Source organism: Aethina tumida, chromosome 3, assembly GCF_024364675.1.
Source record: "Aethina tumida isolate Nest 87 chromosome 3, icAetTumi1.1, whole genome shotgun sequence".
Classification (NCBI taxonomy): Eukaryota; Metazoa; Arthropoda; class Insecta; order Coleoptera; family Nitidulidae; genus Aethina; species Aethina tumida.
In genome coordinates this window covers 34165517-34186701 of record NC_065437.1, presented here as the reverse complement: position 1 = coordinate 34186701, position 21185 = coordinate 34165517, and the positions used below count along the sequence as shown (strand labels likewise).

Below are 21185 nucleotides of genomic sequence, written 5' to 3'. Positions count from 1 at the left end.
ATATTGGTCACATTTTTACCATTCTCTTAAAACGATTTAGTCTACCAGAAAATCACAAAAGAGTAGTAACTAACATACATATATTTGGTAGGAATTTGGTAGGAAATGAGCAAACAAAGTATGTTCTATTTAATGCGGTAAAGGCACAATTCTTCGTCTAATGCGCTTATCCCAAACTAATCTAAAATTGAATTTAAATTCAAAATTAAACGATCCGATTTCTAACATGGAATTGCTTGTTGATACCTGTTTAAAGCTTCCACCAAAAAAAACTTATATAATTCGTGCGACGTAGGACGACAAATCGTTAACATAAATGCAATTTTCAAGATATCATAAGTTCGGAAGAAGTTTGCTAACCGACGAATGGAGAGAGGACGTATTTCCCACAATGTTGCACCAGGGCGGAAACAAAAATGATGTTCCTAGTTTAATTAGTTTTTCTCAGTGATATATTACTTTTGCGTGACATGGATTTCTAATAAAGTGTCATTTCTTTAATGCTGGTATTGTTTATGCTTCCCACTCGCGGGAGTTTTCTCGGATGTGTATTTTTAGAACACACTTTTGTGTTGACACGAAGAGTATAAAATATCTTGAAAATTGGTCAAAAATAGTTCATTCTTTAATACATCAACGTATAGGTTGGGTTATATTATGAAATTTTTTGTATTTATATAGAAGGTGGTTTAATAAAATGGAGTAGATGTAGGTCTCCATCGATTATCATAAAAATTTATGACATTTGAATCATAAAAATGATAATAATTTTATAAATACACTATTTAATGTACTCAGTGACATAGAAAATAGAATAGACATATCTAGTGGTCAAATTTTTGAAAACTACACAGGTTGGAGTAATAAAGGATTGTAGACTGACAATATTATTGAATATAATTTGTTTAAACTTATAATGAAGTATTTTGAACGGTAATCCAGCCACTCATTGATTCGTCTTGGTATTGATATAATAATGGTTAATTTCGTCCAAAAGGTCCGCCAAGGTCTACGGAGGATGGACTTAATTTCGAACTCTACTGTCTATAATATCTCAGACGTGTCGACCAGGGCATCAAATTGAAACTAACCCTATCATGAGGTCGGTAATTATCTTGCTGGAAACTGGATCAAATTACTTGATTACTATAATATTTAATGTTGACCGAATATTATACGCAATGACTCCCTAAACCATAATTCCATCTCTTTTATGTACAGACCTCTCCACAAAAAATTGTGGATTTTGCCTTCCTCTAAGATACTTTCTGACATGTAATCATTATTTTTGGCCAAAATGAAATCGGAAATCATCACTGTAGACACCACTCTAATCTTTGATCTTTCCTAAATCACTGGTGGGTATTTTTGAGTGGTCACATAGGGATCTCGTACAGTTCCAAAGCGGCAGTTTTAAGTTTGTTTATCACTTGACTTCCTCTTGAACCTCCCGCACGTCGTTCATAAACATCATTATATTACTCTCCAAAAAATCCAAACAGGGTTTCGTCTCATGTTCATTCAGTGGAAATTTCCGGATAATGTCATTTGACATGAATGAAAGAACAACAAACAAAACTTGTTCACGGAAAAAAATCTTCAGTTTACCGCTTCGTCAAGACATCTTCGAAAAAAGTAATTAGTTTATTTTTTTTTTTAATTGATTTTTCAAAGATACTGAATTACAAAATGTGTTTCAAAATTTTGGAAAATAGACAAAATATAAAATATTTTGTTATTGACCATTGACCATAATATTTGAAATACTTTATTCAGGATTACTTATGAAATTGTAACTAATTGAAATTTTTTTAAAAAGCAGATTTTTTATTTTTATAAATCTCTTTTTCTTAGTGATTACTATCCATTTTTTTTGTAACTTAATATAACATAGACCATCATTAAAATGTTGAGAAACGTCTTAATATTTTAAAGATAATTTAAAAATAAATCAAAATAAACGAAACAACATTACTAATTAATCTATTAATAATAGACTAAATTATTATACCAATTAAATAGAAGTTGTGGTAAATAAAGAAAAATGTTCAAAGTTAAGAATTTAAATTTAAAAATACATTCGTTATTTTCCAAAGTTCTTTAGAATCAATTTCCACATTCAACCGAAAGAAGTTCTAAACAAAAATAGACCACCTCCAAAGTGTGATGTGAATATTGAATTTGTCCTATGGATTTAAAATGGATTATCCCCGAAGATATAATCTTAATGTAAATTTATGGATGTAGCGTAACTATATCCATAAATTCGCCTTAAATCGCTTTTCTACGTTAATTTTAGTGTCGTCAAGACATAAGTTAATTATAAAAATTTTAGAGAAACGACGTCTTTTCCTATTTTATATCATTAGATTTAATCAAATGAGTCGTTACCGTGCCATAAAAATTCCGCATAAAAATTATAATCAACATCTTATTGCTCCTAAAACGTTCAAACCATATAAAAAATATAATACAAGCACACTTTTTTATATTAAAGGACTTGCAATATAATAAAACAAATTAAAACTCTTGACATTAATTTAAGAACTGAACCAGATTACAAAACATGTATAAAGTAATGAGATTTTTCTGTTGGAAAATTATTCGCGTTACTGAAAGTTCCACAGTTTCCATATTCCTCGCTCAAATGTCATTGCGTTTAAGCTCAACATCGGATACTCTTAATCCCTTTTAACTAGAACACAAAACATGTTGCCATGATTTTACATAAAATTGCAACAATTTACTAAATCATAATGCAATTTCAATTACTGAATATTGTTTATTCGTGGTGCTTGAGAATTGGTTTTTAATCATCAAAATTTAATCATAAAAATTTACATATTTCGTGGTTTATATCAAATCTAAAGCCAGGTTATTAAACGAATTTTAATAAAATTCAATGAGCATGATATTGATACTGGTACAATAACATTCGAAACCATTTCCCATATATAATTCAATTTCGATATGATTTTCCAGCAGTGTAATTTAATATTTCTGATGTTTTGATCCTTTAACGGGGTTTAATAATAATACGTTATAAAATTACGTTGTCCGTATCAGTATTTTCGTATATTTGGAGGCAATCTAGTTAAGTTTCCATTGTTCGGTCGGACGTCAGAATCCCTCCCGTGCTCTTCGTAACGGAACACAGGTGGTTCTATTATATTACCCCCTTGCTGCTACTGGTGCACTTCAAGAGGAGATTAATTTTCTATAAATTCAAGAGATAACCCTTATTACGCAGCCTCAATCTGATCTCTCAGATTTAATTAGCCAATTAAAAAATGTGTTAATTAAAGCATCATCGATCTTCGCATTCATTAATATGCCTCCATCACATTGAATTTAGGACTAAACGGTATTAATTGTTGATGATGTGTGTAAAATCTTTAACATCCCTATTAAAATTTACATGTTTATGTCTATTACATACGATGTATAATATGGTACATCAAAGGGGATGACTAAAGTTTTTACATTCTCTGATGGTGTATCGATCTACACGCCATTAATAATCTAAAAGACGTATTGTCAATACTGCACATATAAATTTTTAAAACTTTCTTTTACCTATAAATATTTCATAGATAAGTTTTGTGTGCCGTATATGTTTTGGACTACCTATTTATTATGAATTGCCTTCGGGAAAAATATATTCAATGAACGATGCTGAATGTGTCTTCTGGAACTTCCTGACAATCAAAATATATAGAATATTTTTTGTGTCTTTTTTAAATATTTCATAAATTCCATATTCTTGACTCATTATTTTTGGATCTGTGTTAATTCCATATTTATTTATCCAAAAATTATAATGTACAACAAGATGTTGATTAGTAATTGTTTAATTTATTATAAGATTTTTCATAAAAATAATACAAAACATTTTAACAATGAATGGAAAATTATACTAAAATTTGACAAATATTTGATAATCATTTACTGATCAATTTTTCTAAAATGTGAAAAACTTTTTTAGATAATAATTGTCATTTAATTAAAAGATAAAAAAATGTTTGGTACGTGCTTATTATTCATATAAAAGTTCTCCCCTAAGAAATAAATTAATCGTTTTCTATCTAAGTTTTGTATCATAATATCACACAACATTGGCCATTATTAAAAAATAAACAACGCCCAATAGATTGGATTGGAAGCATCCTGTCTAGGATATGGAGAACGATGTTAACGGACTATCAGTAAAAAAACTTGGATTTCCCTATGGGCTCGTTATTGGTTTCGCTTTGTCTGATGCTTCAACCCCGTGTCTTAAATCAACCAGTCTAAGCTTCACATAAAACTCGGTGGACATAACGCAAATAGGATTCCAACAATTTATATTACTTTAAATCCTAACCTAATTACATCAAGGTTTGTTTATATTAAATTTTATCGATTAATTGTAATACACAAGCAATTAATTCAGTTATGAAACTTTCAGCATTAGATTAACCCTTAGCAACAATTAAGTGGTTGTCGCCCATTCTGGGAGTTTGAGGCCTACGCATAATTTATTGAAGTTTGCCCATCGATAAATTATTAATTTTGATGAAACTTGTAATTTAGGATTAATAATTAATTATCATCGATTCATTATTATATATATATTTTTTTTTTGGATTAACCATATTGTTATTCTAGGTCAGAATCAAGGATCATTCCATATTGGAATGGATTCTTTGAATTATGGAAAGACAATCCTACGTGAGATGATGTCACGCGTATTGCCCCGATATTTTGGGGTATGTAATTCTAGGAGCGAACCGCTTATTTAGAATGAACTAATACGATTTTCGACAAGTAGTAGTAGGTTTATTATGGCAAGCTTAAAACGCACAACATGCATGTTATAATTTAGTCGAATTTGTCTGAGTAAAGGTAAGTTTAAGGAGAACAGCCCAGTTCATAATTTCATTTCATTAAATATAATAAGTTAGACACCTGGAATAGTGTACGTAGTAACATTAGACTGTATGCTATTCCATTTTTAATTAGAAAATTCAAAATGCATGTGCAAATGGCTTAATATTATAACCTAATATAACAAGGCTCATAATCTGTACATATGTAAATATAATTCATGATTTTTGACGCATGCATGACGGAGTTATCCGCATTTATTAAATAAGAATTTATAAATATTCTGAAATGAAAGCATGTATTTGAAAAGTACTGAGAAATTAGACTTATCAGTAATATTCTTATCGTCATTAAACCTTTAAAGGAAACCTTAAACTTATTTGGTACAATAAAATATATTTTTTTATTTAATAATCGTTAAATTATATAATAATATAATTTTTTATTATATATTTTTTGGTAACAAAGTAGTCATTAAAAATTAAAAATAAAAAAATTAAATGAATATTATTGAAATTGTTTAAGATTTACATTCCATGTTTAATCATTTCTTCAATAAAAAATTTACAATATATTCATTTTTAGTTTCTTTGTTAATGTCGATTAATAATACAATGTACGTAATAAAATATTCCTTAATATCTAATAATGTTTAAGTTAAATAGCAAACCCTAACTATTAATAATATGTTATATTATTACCAATTAGTTGATTACCTTCAAAACTTAACTTCGAAGTGCTTCGAAGGTTTTAAATAAAGAAAATGGGTAGTATGTAAAGGGTTAATTGAAGATAACTTCGAAAATAGTACTTTAATGTGTTGCCATATTAATTAACTCCTGCAATAATTAAAACTTTATTATTAATTAACAAGTTAAGAGTATGAGAAAACTTTTTATTAGAAAAGTAAAACACCACTATAGACAATATATTTACAAAAGAAAATAACATTTGCTGAAAATTATTGCTTTACAATTTTTATGATAAATTATAAATGTTTAATAATAGTTTATTAAACCAAGTCTCTTTTTGCAGGGTCCATTACAAAACATGTCGATCTCGGATTTTAGAAAAAAGAAACTTTTATACGTATTCCACGTCTTTTTTGGTAAGTATTGGGTATTTTACAAATATTGTGTACCATTAATTTGAACGATTAATCACGTTTTACGCGTTCGTGCACCCGCCAACAATAAATTCTTTTACGACCCTACTAGGTACATTTTGTACATTTTGGGAGTGAATTCCTGACCCTCGGTTGTAACAAATTCCCTATGCAAGACCAATTTAACGATCTCGGTGCCGAGTGTCCCGGTTAATAATAATTCAATTCAGAATTAATATAAGAGCCGTGGGAGTGAATTCCCAATTCGTGTTATTCCAGAACTGACATAAATGTTACCGCGTAGTCGAAATGAATGCATCTTTCAACTGCTCCAGAAGATGTAACGAGTTAATAATGGTTAATTCCTAGAAGATTTGTCATTTATACGAGCCACAAATCAGAATATAATTAAAGTTAATGTCTGAAATAGGCGTGTTACATGAAACTCTTATGATCAGTGCTAATTGGAAGTGCATGTTTAGCGAGGGTATTCAGTATTCAGTTTCAAGGGAAATATAATTAAAAATATTTCAAGGTGATTTATAACAAAGTTTAACCGTAATAATTATAATTATATCAATTAGTACTTGGCTAATTTGAGGACTTCTAACAAACATTACCTACATTTCAAAGAATTATTTACTTTAAACTTTCATGTGAGAGAATTAGTATTGCCGGTTGATTTACTTTCTTTTATTTCAGTTCAAAATGAAAGGACCTTTCTCTTATTACAGTTTACCTCAAATAAATACGGGATGGGAATTGACTTGTAGCAATTAAATGGCCACACATTTAATAAAAATTATAAAACTTGTTTCAAATTCATTTTTAGTTGACAATAGATATTGATTAAAACGTTAGCGAATGAAACTTGAATGTAAATATTTGCTAGAAACATGAAACGAAAGCGTGTTCGCTTATAATTAAAACGCAGACATAACTTTAAAGTATAAAGACTTGATTATTTTTAAGACCTAAAGTACGTGTTAATTATGTTCAAACATGAAACAGGAAATATTTAATAAATTCATATATCTTGTTGACTCTAATAGTGATACTTCAGAACTTTGTATATAAAAATTTCCTCTAAGGCAACAGAAATATATATATTTTTATTCATCCAAAAGTTTTATTTTACTTGAATATCTTTCCGTTCTCGAGAAACATTTGAAAGGAGGCCTTCATCAGTCACACAGATACAGTTAAGCAAGTTGTTATCATTTGCTTTAGTCCAAACTTTTCCGGTGAAATTAATTTTCTGGATTACGTAGGCTATGGTAAAAAGAAAACGTCAAGGTATCTTATAAATTGTTTGTTGTTCTGTCATTCTTTATCCCTAATTATTTGTTAAGAGAACTGGCAAGAAGTTTAATCACCCATTTTAAATAATACTTACAATTAAATTAGCTTAATTTTATTCACCTCAAATTTCATTAAATATTAACTAAATATGTTCCAATTCATGTGTTTCTAAAAAGGCAATTACATCAATTAAATTACGGTATTCTCAAAAGACAGATAGAGATTGGAGTTAATCAGTATTTTAGTACCACCTACTTTATCAGCAAATTAAATTTAAAAATTCAATATTTATATTAATTTAAGAAGAACAAAATGTGAGAGATACAACTACAATGTTCTCACTGTAACAATGTACAATGAAATCATAAAAAGTGTCCTTCTGATAATTATTGTAAACATAATCAACAATTCAAAAGTAAACGAGATCCTTCTGTTTTATAAATATTGATCTCTAATACCAATTTTAGAGTACCTAGTTGACTGTAATAATGATATTTAAAAACCTTTTACAGAATTTTTTTTTCTTATGCAACTAGAAAATATATTCTTATTCTTTCAACAGTTTTATTTTACTTGAATATCGTTTGGTTCTATATAAATATTTGAAAGGATACCTTCATTAGTCAGACAAATATAGTTAAGCAAGTCGTTACCATTTGCTTTCATCCAAACTCTTCCGGATAACTTAATTGTCCTGATTATGCCAAATGTGAAAAGAAAATGTCAAGGTATCTTATAAATTGTTTGTTGTTCAGTCACTCTTCATCCCTAATTAATTTTATTATTAATTTTGTTTACGGTAAATCATATGATTAAATATTAACAACATTTCAGACACATATTTTCTTAAAAATAATATCACATTAAACAAACTCCGCCATTATCCAAAGACAAATGTGCACTGGAATTAATCACTGTTTTAGAATCATATACTTTATCAGTAAATTAAATTTAAGACTTCAGGATTTATATTAAATTAAGAACTTTAAAATGTGAAAGATGCAACAACATAGATGGACAAGTCCCTCTCTTGATAACCTTAAAAGATAGCCAACAATTCTGGAGTAAACGAGACACTAAAACTGCCTTCTGTTGTATAAATATTGACCTGCGGTACCAATTTTCCTAAAATCTTGTTGTCACTAAAATTGATATTTGTATAAAACAGAACAGAAATATATATTTTTATACAACCAAGTTTCATTTTACTTTTACTATTTCGTGGCTCTGGACAGACATTTGAAAGGAGTCCTTCGTCAGTCAATTCTAATAATTTGCTTTCTTTCAAACTTTTTCGGGGAATTTAATTTTTCGTAATACACTGGATTTTTGTAAAATATAAACGTCAAGGTATCATATGAGTTGTTTGTTGCTATGTCATTCTTTATCTCTAATCATTTGTTAAGAGCACCAATAAGATCTTTGATTATCAATTGTAAATAATACTCACAATCAGATTACATTAATTTTATTATTCAATTTGTTCACGGAAAATCATTGAGTTTGATTAAATATTAAGTAAATGAGTTCCAATTTCAGCCTCATGTGTCCCTAAAAAGACAATTACGTTAATCAAACTCCGGCATCCTCCAAAGTCAGACTGAGACTCGAGTTAATCATTGTTTTAACTTACTACTTTATCAGTAAATTAAATTTAAGCATCCAGGATTTATATAAAATTAGAGGCAACAAAATGTAAGGATGCAACTACAACCAATAACCTGTAATACGAATTTTTGTAGGATTAGCTTAATTTTGTTATTTATTTTGTTCAGTTAAAATCGTCGTCTGATTAAATATTAACTGTGGTAAATGTGTTCTAATTTCAGACACATGTGTTCCTAAAAAGACAATTACGTTAATCAAACTCCGCCATACCCAAAGACAAATTAAGACTGGAATTAATCACCTATTTTAAGAGTAAATTATATTTAAGCCTCCAAGATTTATATTAAATTAGGAAGAACAAAATGTGAGAGGTACAATTATAAATTTGCTACTGCAACAATGTACTAGGAGCTCGTAAAATTCCCTCCTGATAACTATTGTGAGCACAACCAACAATTCTGAATTAAATGACATACTAAAACTTCAGCTTCTTTTGTGTAATACTCTTATAGGAATATAAATTTTTTTAGTAATATACATTAAATAGTTTTTTTGGAGTTAGTTTAACATAATGAATCGTTCATAACTCTGTAATTACTTACCCGATGTAGTCAGAAAATGGCATTAAATTGAGAATAATATATTTCAAATGAGGTATCACAAGTCTACGTTCTCTAAAAACATTGTGGTTCTATGCAATTTGGTTCTAATCAACTTAATAGTAATCATTGACACTGTAAAAATATAAAATACACTATTTTAATATATTATTTATTTGACTGGTTGGACTAGTATGGAAAGTGGGACTTTCGCCATAAATTCAAATCTCGAATCGTAAACGTTATTACATCCGGTGCCTAACACGAAATGTTTCGCCCAGTATTTACGGTTTGTCCCCGGCTTTCTATTACTCATTATGTGCGAAATAATTCAAACCCGACCGTAAGCCTGAGCCTCCTGTCACTTGCCTTTTTCAACGACGATATTAATAAAATATGGAATTTTTAATTATTCAACGATTCCAGTAGAGACTGGCAGTTGAGATTGTCGCCAAACACTTGAGGGATAGCATAGCTAAACAGTTTTATATTGAATTTGAGGTCTATTTTAATTTTTCCGAATGTCAGGCAAATCGATTTCGAGTGCACTTTTGCCAGTCATTTTTCATTTAAATAATCGTCTACGATTTATTTGCGTTGGCAAGCACTTTTTGAACTTGTAAATGATTAATTTTTTCCTGAAACGGCCGGACTTAACGTATAATCGATGACTTAAACTGCTGAATAATAAATAACCAGGGTATTTAAGAAATATCGCCTTTATTATTACTACCAAGTGTTTTATTATTCGTATTCCTGCAACAAATTTCCTTAATAGAAACGCGGAAGGATTTTATTTTCTATTTTAGGAATTATAAACGACGTGCACTTTATTATTTGCTTTCCGCAATATCAGAACCATTAAAATTAAATTCCAGTGATGTATGAAAGTGTAGATAAAACGCAATCCAAATGCTATTGAAATGTCCGAAATAGATTTTCGACTGAACACTCATTTCTTTTTTATTTTTTGCTTCCATTTAAATTTGCACATCACAGATTATCCCAAGTGGAAATATTTTTTTTATTTGCCAGGTCAATTAAAGAACGCATTCAAATTTCCATGTTTTCCGTAGATCTTTATTGGTTAAAATACAAAACTAATTGGAGAGCCTCATAAAGAATTATGCCTCGTGGCTTGAACGTGTAATAATCATAATTCGCATTAATGATGCGAAAAAGTGGAATTTCAGTTCGTAAAATTGCGCTATGTAACATTTAACATTTTCTTTTGTATGAATGTACATTTTGTGGAGATTAATGAAATCCCTGCTGGGAAATGGATTGCACTTAAACAAAAGTTATTTTTCATTCAGATAAGCGTACCGGATTTATTTGAAGTGGTAAGCATATTTTGATTTACAATTATAAATGAAATTTACTGAGTATTATTCAAGGGGAATAAATTATCACATAAATCAAAGGAGTATTTAGTATAAAAAAATCTGGATATATTTTTACTTCATTTATTTACTGTTGTTCTGTTTTTGAAAGTTATAAATTGAAAATAAATGAACAGGTTGAAATGAAAAAGAGAAAGAATTTATTCATTGAAATCATTCATATAATTGTTGTCATCATAAGAGTTGATATATAATATTTAGTCAATTAATTTTGAAATTTTTTTTTATTTTGAATCTCAATTAATTAGAATTTATGTTTTGACAATTTGATTTCTTTAAATTTCTTTAGTCCTTAAATAAAATCAAGTGTCAATTATGGACCAAGGAAAAGTTTTTATTCATAAATGAATATTTTTCGATTCATAGATTACCATCTACATTTAGTGAACGGAGTGTAGTAAATTCATAGTGCAATTTTTTTTTTTTAATTTCGTAAGATAATATTAATACTTTACACTCTTGTAAAAAAGCTAGGTAATAAAATAAATTATCAATTACTTCATATTATCTGCTTTGAATTTAATAAAATAAAATAATTCAATAAAAAAAATATTAATAAATTAAATTAAATAAATTATTAGATGGATGCTTCATTAAAAGATTTCCGTAAATTTTTAGAAGTTGACAGATAATTTTGTTGATTATGTGCTTGAAGTTTCAGCCAATTTGTTTATCAAGAACTGAAAATATAAAAAAATATGTTCGCCATAAAACATTGGTTTTATACATATATATAATTTTGTGTTTAATTATGTTTACTATTAAACTTTTAATAATATAGATCAACTTTAATATTATTGGTCCCCTAACCTCTCAACTAATTCAGCTTTATTTCCACACTGAGGTCACTCCAACCATCAGCGTAACTGAACACAATTGTGGACAATGTGGGATGCACTAAAAATGCACCAACATTTAATTAATTTATTTATTATTTAATAGAACTGGGAATATAATAATCCATTCTTAATACCCAGCCATAATCATAAAAAGTGCCCGTCTTGTGTTTTATAAATATGGTGAATGCGTCATGTTGAATTCACCATAAAAAGGCTCATTATAAATGAAATTTATCTAGTATTATTCAAGAGAACGAAATAATAATAATATAAAAATAATATATTTTACCACATATTTTAAAAAATATGTAAGCGTATAATTAACTTTATTGATTATTTTACGGAAACTGATTGCACTACCGGATTTATTTGAAGTAGGAAGCATATTTTGATTTGCAAATATATATTGTATTATTCAGGGGAACTAAATGATGATACAAATCAAATAGATATTTAATATAAAAATAATATCAATATATTATATTTTTGAAAGTAATATATTGGAAATAATTGAACAGCTTTCTTAATAATATTTCAAAATAAGCAAAATCAAAAAGAAGGTGATTTATTCTTTTATATTAAAATACAGAATTGTTTAGTAAATTCAACGATTAATTAGAATTTAAGTGATCAAATAATGTTGGTGTAAACCGGAACATATAGAGTGAATATGTTTCAGTAATTTAATGTACATAAAATTTTCCATTTAGTTTTTAATTAAATAAAACGATCAATTGTGATCTCTGACAGAATTTCCATTCGAAATTGAGTATTTTCTGCCTGTTTACTAAAAATAAAAATGGATTTACCGTCTACTAAATTCAAATAGATGTATTCAGGGAAGCTTTCATAAATACAATTTTAATTTATTTACTTTAAAATGTACTCCGTTTTATTTTTGTAAAGGTTTAAAATATTAAAAATTGATTTTACTGTTGCGAACTTAATAAAAAGCTACTTCTGCAAGGGAATCAAATAAATTGTATAAATTACATAATATTATTCTTTTGTCTGTGGAAATAATATCCACTTTGAATAAATGTACTGCATTTAAAGAGATTTTTTGAATATTATTAAAGAGGAATGAAATGTTATGATGATGTAAATCAAAGGCATATTTAGTATAAAAATAATCAGGATATATTTTTACCACATTTATTTACTGTTGTTTTGTGTTTGAAAATAATATTTTGAAAATAAATAGACCTCTGCCCTTAGACTAGTTTATTAAGAACAGTGAAATTTCTTATTGTTTTCAAAAATAAATATATATAAATACTTGTATAACTAATTAATTAATTTTAAACATATTTGTTAACTAAATAACTTTTCATATTCAATATAATTAATTGTCTTCTCAATTAATTAGATTTTAAGTGATTTTATTGATTTCCACGCACTGAATAATTCAGATGTAAACTAAAACAATGGAGAATGAATATGATTCGGTAATTTAATTTCCTTAAAATTTTCATTTTAGACCTTAATTAAATTCAACTGTCAAATATGTTTTGAGGCAGAATTTCCATTCACAGTTAAAAATTTTTGAATGAATTAATTTGTGGATTACTAGTTTAAACTGTACCAAATGTAAAATAAATAAAAATCATTCGCTAAATTTAAATAATGGTGTACAATTTTAAATACAATTTTAATTTAATTTCTTCATAATTAACTTAAAAATACCATTTTTAATGTTGGCTGGATTATAAATTACTAAAAATTCATATTTCGAGTGAGAGCTTAATAAAATGCTACACTTATAAATAAGCCAGGTAATAAAATAAATTACTGCTTCTAAGGAGCCAGATATTAAAAAATTCCAAAACGTATATTTAATTATAATTTATTGATTTATTTGTAGAAATGTAAATAAATATTCAACCATCAGGATAACAAAAATGTACTTCTCAATTTAATTTTAAGTGATCATATTTGTTTTTCATGCACTGATATAATATAGATACGTTTCGGTAATTTAATCCGCTTTAAATTTTTGTTTTAGTCCTTAATTAAATTCAACTGTCAGTTATGATCTGGAACAGAATTTCCATTCACAATTAAATATTTTGTGAACGAATTCAATTTGTGGACTACCGTTAAAATTTAGACTATGGTGAATGTTTACCAGAAATAAAAGTGGTTAAACCCTCCAGTTACTTCAAATTAACGTGTGTAAAAAACCTTCCATAAATACAATTTGAATTAAATTTCTTCGTAATTAACTTATAAAAACCTTTTTTAATTCTGTTCGGATTATAAAGTACTAAAAATTCATATTTGATAGAGAGCTTAATAAAAAAGCACCCCTTGTAAAATAAGTAGTCAAATAAATGTTGTAATTACTTGGTATTCCTTTGTCTTTAAAAATAATGTCTGTAAATATTTTTTTTTGTTTCTAAATGACTAGATAATAAAAAATGAAAAGACATATATTTAATTATATTTTAGCAATTTTTTACTGAAACTTATTGCGCGGACAGCGTAATTTATGAAAAAGGGGATGAATTTATTTTTTTATATCATTCATAACGTAGATAAATTATATAAATTCTTGTATATGTAGTATTTAATCAACTAGTTTTTAAACACGTTTGTTAATTTAAATATAGTGTTGTTTAGCAAATTCTATGATCAATATAATAAAAGTATACTTGTCAATTAATTTCTCTTAAATTATTCCCATAGGGAATACATACCTAGGTGACAAAATAAAGAAAAAATATACATAAAAAATCAATTTAATTGAAATTTTTAACCATATCGATTAATTATTATCTTCAGGCTTAGGCAATGGCTTAAAGAATTTTGTAATTTTTTCTTGCTTGGCAGTTTTTAGAAACTATTTCAATTTAAACTTATATTCAGCAGAAGTAATTTGCCTCTTAAAAATCTCAATTTTCATTTTAGTTTTTGGTTGCGGTCTTCGATCCATAATGATAACGCCACTTTATACTTTTATACAATTTGTTTGCACATTCACGATGTTTAAACGTTTATTAAACATCAAAATTATATTTTTTATAATATTTCAAAGGTTTCTTTACTGATTAATTAAAAAAATTTAAATAGTACCTGCTAAAAATGGATCTAAAAGTGGATAAAATAAATTACTTTTAATATAATCAACTTATTCTTAGAATTTGTTTAATAGTAACTAATTATTGGATTGGTTGCGCATTCGCCATTTTTAACAACTGTTGTAAAAATGGTGGATGCGAAACAAAAAACTTAATTAAAATATTCAAATGAATTAGGATAAGGTATTTGAAAACATGAAATTAATTGTCTTTTGGATATAGTTGCAATTATACAATTTCTTTGTGCATTCACGATATTTAAACATTTATTAAATATTAAAATCATATTTTTTATAGTATTTTAAAGTTATAATAAGGTCTATTTTACTTTTTTATTAGTCCATTTGACGGCGCGTTTACAAAGGATATTGTACCGATGTTCAGATTTAGATCCGCGAATAAAGAAACCTTTAAGAAATTGGGTCGCATTTTTTTAATCCGGGTTATATATATATATATATATATATATATATACATATCACTTAATCAGTTAGCAACATAGTTGTCAATTACAATACGATCAATATAACGAAATTGTACTACTCAATTAATTAGATTTTAAGAGATCCCATTAGATCTGCTAGCTTGTGTTAACTAAAACATGAACAATGAATATTTTCCGACAATTTAATTTCCTTAAAATTTTCGTCTTAGTCCTTAATTATATTCAACTGTAAATTAGAATTTAGTCAATGATTAGTTCGTAGTCTATTATTAAAAATAAAAATAGAATAATAAATTCAAATAAATCAAATATAGAGGACCTTTCATGATAATAATTTTAATTTATTTTGTTTAGAAGTTACACATATAAATAAACTATGTAATCAAATAAATGGGTTAATTACTTAATATTATACTTCTTTAAAATAAGGTTTGCAACATAAATCTATTATTCCTAAATGTCGAAACGTATATTTAATAATACTTTAATCATTTGTTTATGAAAAATGACTGCACTTATACAAATGTTTTTTAATCGACTAAGCGTAGCACATTTATTTGAAGTGCATGTTTTGATTTATAATTATAAATTAAGTTTATCGATTATTCAAGAGGAATATAATATAAATTCAAGCGGTATTTATTTACTGTTATTTTGTTTTTTGAAATGATATATTGGAAATAATTTAACATAATAATACTTTTTTGAATGTAATATATATATATATATATATATATATATATATATATATATATATATATATATATATATATATTATACTTTAATAATCGAAAAAAATGGGAAAGAGTAAAAATGTATACATCATAATAGTTTTCATAAATAAAATTATATCCTATATGATTTATGTGCTGAATAATGCGGACATGGATCCTAAATATGTTTTAGTAATTTAATTCCCTTAAAGGTGTATAGAGAAGTTTTCATAAACACAATTTTAATTTAATTTATTTAGAGTTAACTTTATCTGTGTTAATACCATCAGGATTATAAAGTACTAAAATTCCATATTACATTTTCAAATTTAATAAAAATGCTACTATAGCTAAATGCTGAATAATCCAAATTAATAATAAATTGTTTTGAATACTTGATATTATTTTTTTGTTTTTGAAAATAATTAAGAAACAGATTATTATACTTTATTGATTTGTTTACGATAAAAATTAATCCTTTTAAATTACCTATTAGTCTGGAAGATATGTTTCTTTAATAGATTAAATTAGTCTATCAAATATTTATTTAGCCAGAAATGATGGATATTAAGGAGAGACTAATGCATTTTAATTTCATCAATGTTATTTTACTTGTATAAACTGTAATTTAATATAATAGAACTAAATTATTTTTAAATTACATACTATTTTATCCTTTTTATTTTATTGTTGTGTGAGTGTATATAATTAAAGAAAAAATATTTTTAATAAACTAACGTGTCTTTTCTTTATGATAAGTAATGAACCATTTATTTGTGTGAAAAATAAAATAATAATACTTTCATGATTCATTCACTTTAAATATAGAATACAGTTAACCCATAAATGATTCATTGATCCCCCCATAAAATAAAAATTTAAGTCACTTTTATATCCCCTTATTCCATATAGCTGTATTAAATCTTTTATTTTATAGACCAAATGCTATAGTGCAATATAATTTGGTTTAATCCGTTGGAAATCATATTTCAGATACATTAATCTTTACTTACGACAGACTTTTATTATATTCTAACTTCAAACATGTTTTTTTCTAGAAGGTTCGTAAACTACATAAAATGCTTCAAATTAATCATGAAGGCTTATTTGCGGAAACGATAAAATTTACTATGTTATCACTAAATAACTCTCTTTATTTGCAGATGTTAACCAAAGTGGAACTATCGACAGAAAGGATTTCGAACTTGCGATAGAGGTAAATATTTGCATACCAAATATTATCGTTTAAACAGCATAAGTACACACACTACTTAGAAAACGGATACAATATTGAGACACGGAAATCCTTGGGCACCGTTAATAATTGTGTTTTATTTGACAAAAAAGAAAACATGTAAATAAAATACGAAGAAGGAATAAAAGACGATGAGGTCACGTCGAAATAGTAAAAAAATGAGGGTGGCACAAAGGGCACATTTGTCACTTCCGTCAGTTTATTGCTCCCGAAGATGTCCCGTCCATACGTACGAGTTGTAGCAGTCGAACTCTTTAAATTGATAATAGAACCGTGGATGTTCCATGATGGAACAGAGCGACGCCTGTAGTCATAAAATACTTGCGGCCATAATAACTGGGTCAACGCTTTAATGCCAAGAAGTGCAGATACACGGAGGGGCGCCTCGAAAATTGTAAGTTGCGCCCCCGATGACATGCTGGGTAATTTTAAGGACGTGTCCATCGCATACGGCCCACCCTGAATGCTAATGTTCCATTATAACATTGTAGTTCATATCGCAACTAACAAAGTGTTTTGATATCGATTCTTGGGGCCCAAAACGGTTCGTTTAAAGGGTCCATTATGCTTGCAACACAATCAGTCGTTTCGTGGTTTTAATAATTTTGTTAAAGAAATGATTGGAGTCAAAATTTATTTATAATTCAAAATACAATAATGAGGGCATAAAACAACTATTTTAAATTAATTAATCTGGAAATAAAAATAGTAAAACTAACTTTGAGCACGTAATAAATATTGTAAACACAATTAATTATTTATTGATGCCTTTGTAATATGCATCACTAATCGATTTATGATATCAATTAATGTATATATACAACCAGATAAAATTAAACGATGCATATATATCAAAGTAATATAATTTTATATTCCTCTATTATTATTTCAACGTACTTATTACTTACTATTATTATTTTGACCACATATTATTGATTTTATTATAAGAGACACCAAATTCAAATATCATTTGATTATTTTTATTATATTACCTGATGTCTCAATGTTCTGGGAAATAAAAAATCAACCTCTGTTTTGGTGAGAAAAGCTGCACTTCGCCAAAACGGCATTACAATTACATGGGAATTTCGGACTCATTTTGAGCTAATTTCGGCCCAAAAGTAAAAATTTTGGACTCGAAAAATAACTGTTTTTTTATTTTAAAAGTGTGGGGTGTAGTTTTACCGTAAAGCTACACTCCACACTGAGTTTCAAGGGCTGGGGTTTTCGAATCAAGAAATTTTACATGCAGAAATTTCGGGCTCTTTATGGGCTCATGCGTAGTCAAAAAATAATGGGTGTTTTTATAAATTTTAAGTTTTCTACGTACTTGTACTTTTCTCATTGACATTACACGGTTAATTCTATCGATTCCGAAGTGTTCTTGGTACTGAAATTTCGAGCTTTTTATGGGTTAATTTCGGCACAAAAGTAAAAATTTTGGACTCGAAAAATAAGTGCAAGTATGTAGAAAACTTGAAATTCACATGCAATTGTTATGCCGTTTTGGCGAAGTGCGGGGTGCAGCTTTTCTCACCTCTCCGTTTTAATCCCTTCAGGATTAAGACATTTGTTGCATACAAATTTGTCATAAATAAATAATTGTGAGTGATAAATACCAATTTTATATCAAAATATAACATTTTGAAACTTCTTTTGACTAAAAAGTCCAAATAAAAATAAATTAATATGAAAATTTTAAAATATGAAATATATTATATTGAGTATTATAATTGCTCTTCATTTTTCGTGAAACACTTATTGCTACTTATAAGTGAATACAGAAAAAAATTGCCAAATTGTAGTAAAAGTCTGTTAGTGTAACGATATATACTACTTTGATTATAATAAACAATCAATTTTTTTAGTAAAAATCTATTTATTTAAATAAAATGCTTGATTTTAAGCAGTAAAATAACATTTATTTAATAAAATTTTTAGTTTTCTGCAGATAACTTATGATCTGTAAAAAATATCAAAAACTTTTTCGGAGATAAATTATAGGAATTGAATTCTCTACAAAAAATGTCATATAAAATTTTCCCATAAAGTTGATGGTTGCGTCAGAAAATGAGAAAAATATCAAAATTTTAAATCAATCCAACTTTAATGTTAAATAACTTTTGAAAAAATGAATATATTAAAAAACTGTAAGAGACATTTTTTGTAGATCGTTTAATTTTCTATAAAAATCTGTTTTGAGCATTTTGAAATATTATCTCTAACGAGAGTTAAAAAATTTCAAAATCCAAGAGAACACCGTTCCCGTGTTAATATTAAGAGCTGTAACTTTCACAGCCATTTCCAACAAGATATCGATATAAATAAGAAACAATCTAATCTACTTCTGTTTTTGTTTTCCTAAATCCAATTCAGTCAATAATTATTATTTTTTTTTTTTTTTCTTTAATTGTTTTCAATTTTTTTTTAAATGTATTTTAATTCGACATATTAAGGTATAATAAATTAAACTTTTATCATTTCTATTGAGTTTTTGATGACAGTTTTTGATATATAAAAATATATATATTTAAAACTTGTTTGTTTCTCTTATAATAGTATAAATAAAACACCAGTAACCCAGTATACAAATTATTAAAACTAAACGAATTGTGTTTTTGAGGGTAGAAGATGTTTAGCTTCCGGATAATCTCATTTAAATAAACAGCTTAGTGCCGATATAATATGAAATGGACACAATTGAGTTAACAAGTTCCATGGAGCAAACGGAAAGTGGAACGGAATTAAATTCTCCTTGCAAATTATGCAATGTTCTTGTAATTTTAAGGTCTAATTTCGCCGACGTAAATCCCCCTTAATATTGGCCAGGGCGCCGGGGGCGGAAGTTACGCCCTGATTCTTATGTGGAACCGGTTCCGGAATAAATTAACGGGTTAAATGTTGAAATTACGTTCGCGCGAATTTATTTCCACGTTGACACACATAACATACGTGTACGTATGCACAAAATGACAGGGTGCGAATGATTAGAAATGGGGAATGCGACGATGTGTGACTTTACGTGTTTTAGAAAATTTGCACTCTGAGGGGCTGGTCTTCGGGCACGGAGAACTACAGGAAAACTTACGACAGCATGATCCAAATTTGGGACGGGCTGAGAAATAGAGCTGATTCTAACAAGGATGGACAAGTAAGTCTTTTTAGATTTTAATCAATTTATTTCTCTTTTCCTGATTAATTATGTTCACAGACGATCAGATTAATAAATTAAATAAAATTCTGTACATCAAAGATACAATCAACCTGTATATTTCAGAGGGATCTCATTTGAGTTGTTGTATCTCATGTTGTGTTGCCACCAATAGATCCACTTTTATTTTCCGTAGCATAAAATATAAAAAATAAAAATTTAAACAATGAGACAGTTGAAAATAAGATTATAAAGACTTCTGTTCACAGAAGATAAGAAACTAAGACATAGATATTACATATCTTAAAAATCTAACTTTAAACAAAAATTATGAATTAAATAATTCATTTAAACAGTTTATTTTCGATTAAAAGTCTCAGATATGTTTCGGAGATGTCCCAGATATATTTCAAAATAATACATTTTCCTTATAATTCTGAGACGTCTCTAAAATATCACAGAGATATTACTAAACTGAGCCCCAATCTGAAATACATCTGATACAGTCAATGTTGTAACGATAGGCAGTCCGTTCAACATATTTTAATCAAATTCAGTCTTATTAAAATAGTAGTCTTCAGTCTTATATCATTTAGTTAGTTGGTATAAATATAGTTGGTAGAAAATAGTAAGTAATATAGTTGACATATATATATATATATATATATATATATATATATATATATATTTAATTAAATTTTTATCTTAAATTAGATTTATAAAATTTCTTGAGACATTTTTGAGTATCTAAGACATTGAATGTTATATGTATAGACAACATTTAGATCAACACATTGTGATCAAATTCAATCTTATTTT

General features: G+C 27.2%; 1 protein-coding gene across 4 annotated transcripts in view; it reads left to right on the top strand.

The window, feature by feature from the left end:
* Positions 1-21185, top strand: part of LOC109600380 (calexcitin-1) — a 77336-nt gene that overhangs the window by 52436 nt on the left and 3715 nt on the right. For 2 of the 4 annotated variants that reach the window (XM_049964996.1, XM_020016525.2), the window contains 4 exons: positions 4648-4748; positions 5902-5974; positions 17124-17176; positions 20247-20366. In XM_049964996.1, the coding sequence (XP_049820953.1) occupies positions 4677-4748; positions 5902-5974; positions 17124-17176; positions 20247-20366 (318 nt within the window). In that variant the 5' untranslated portion in view covers positions 4648-4676. The remainder of the gene's footprint in view (positions 1-4647; positions 4749-5901; positions 5975-17123; positions 17177-20246; positions 20367-21185) is intronic. The other 2 variants (XM_049964997.1, XM_049964998.1) reach the window with 1 other exon arrangement.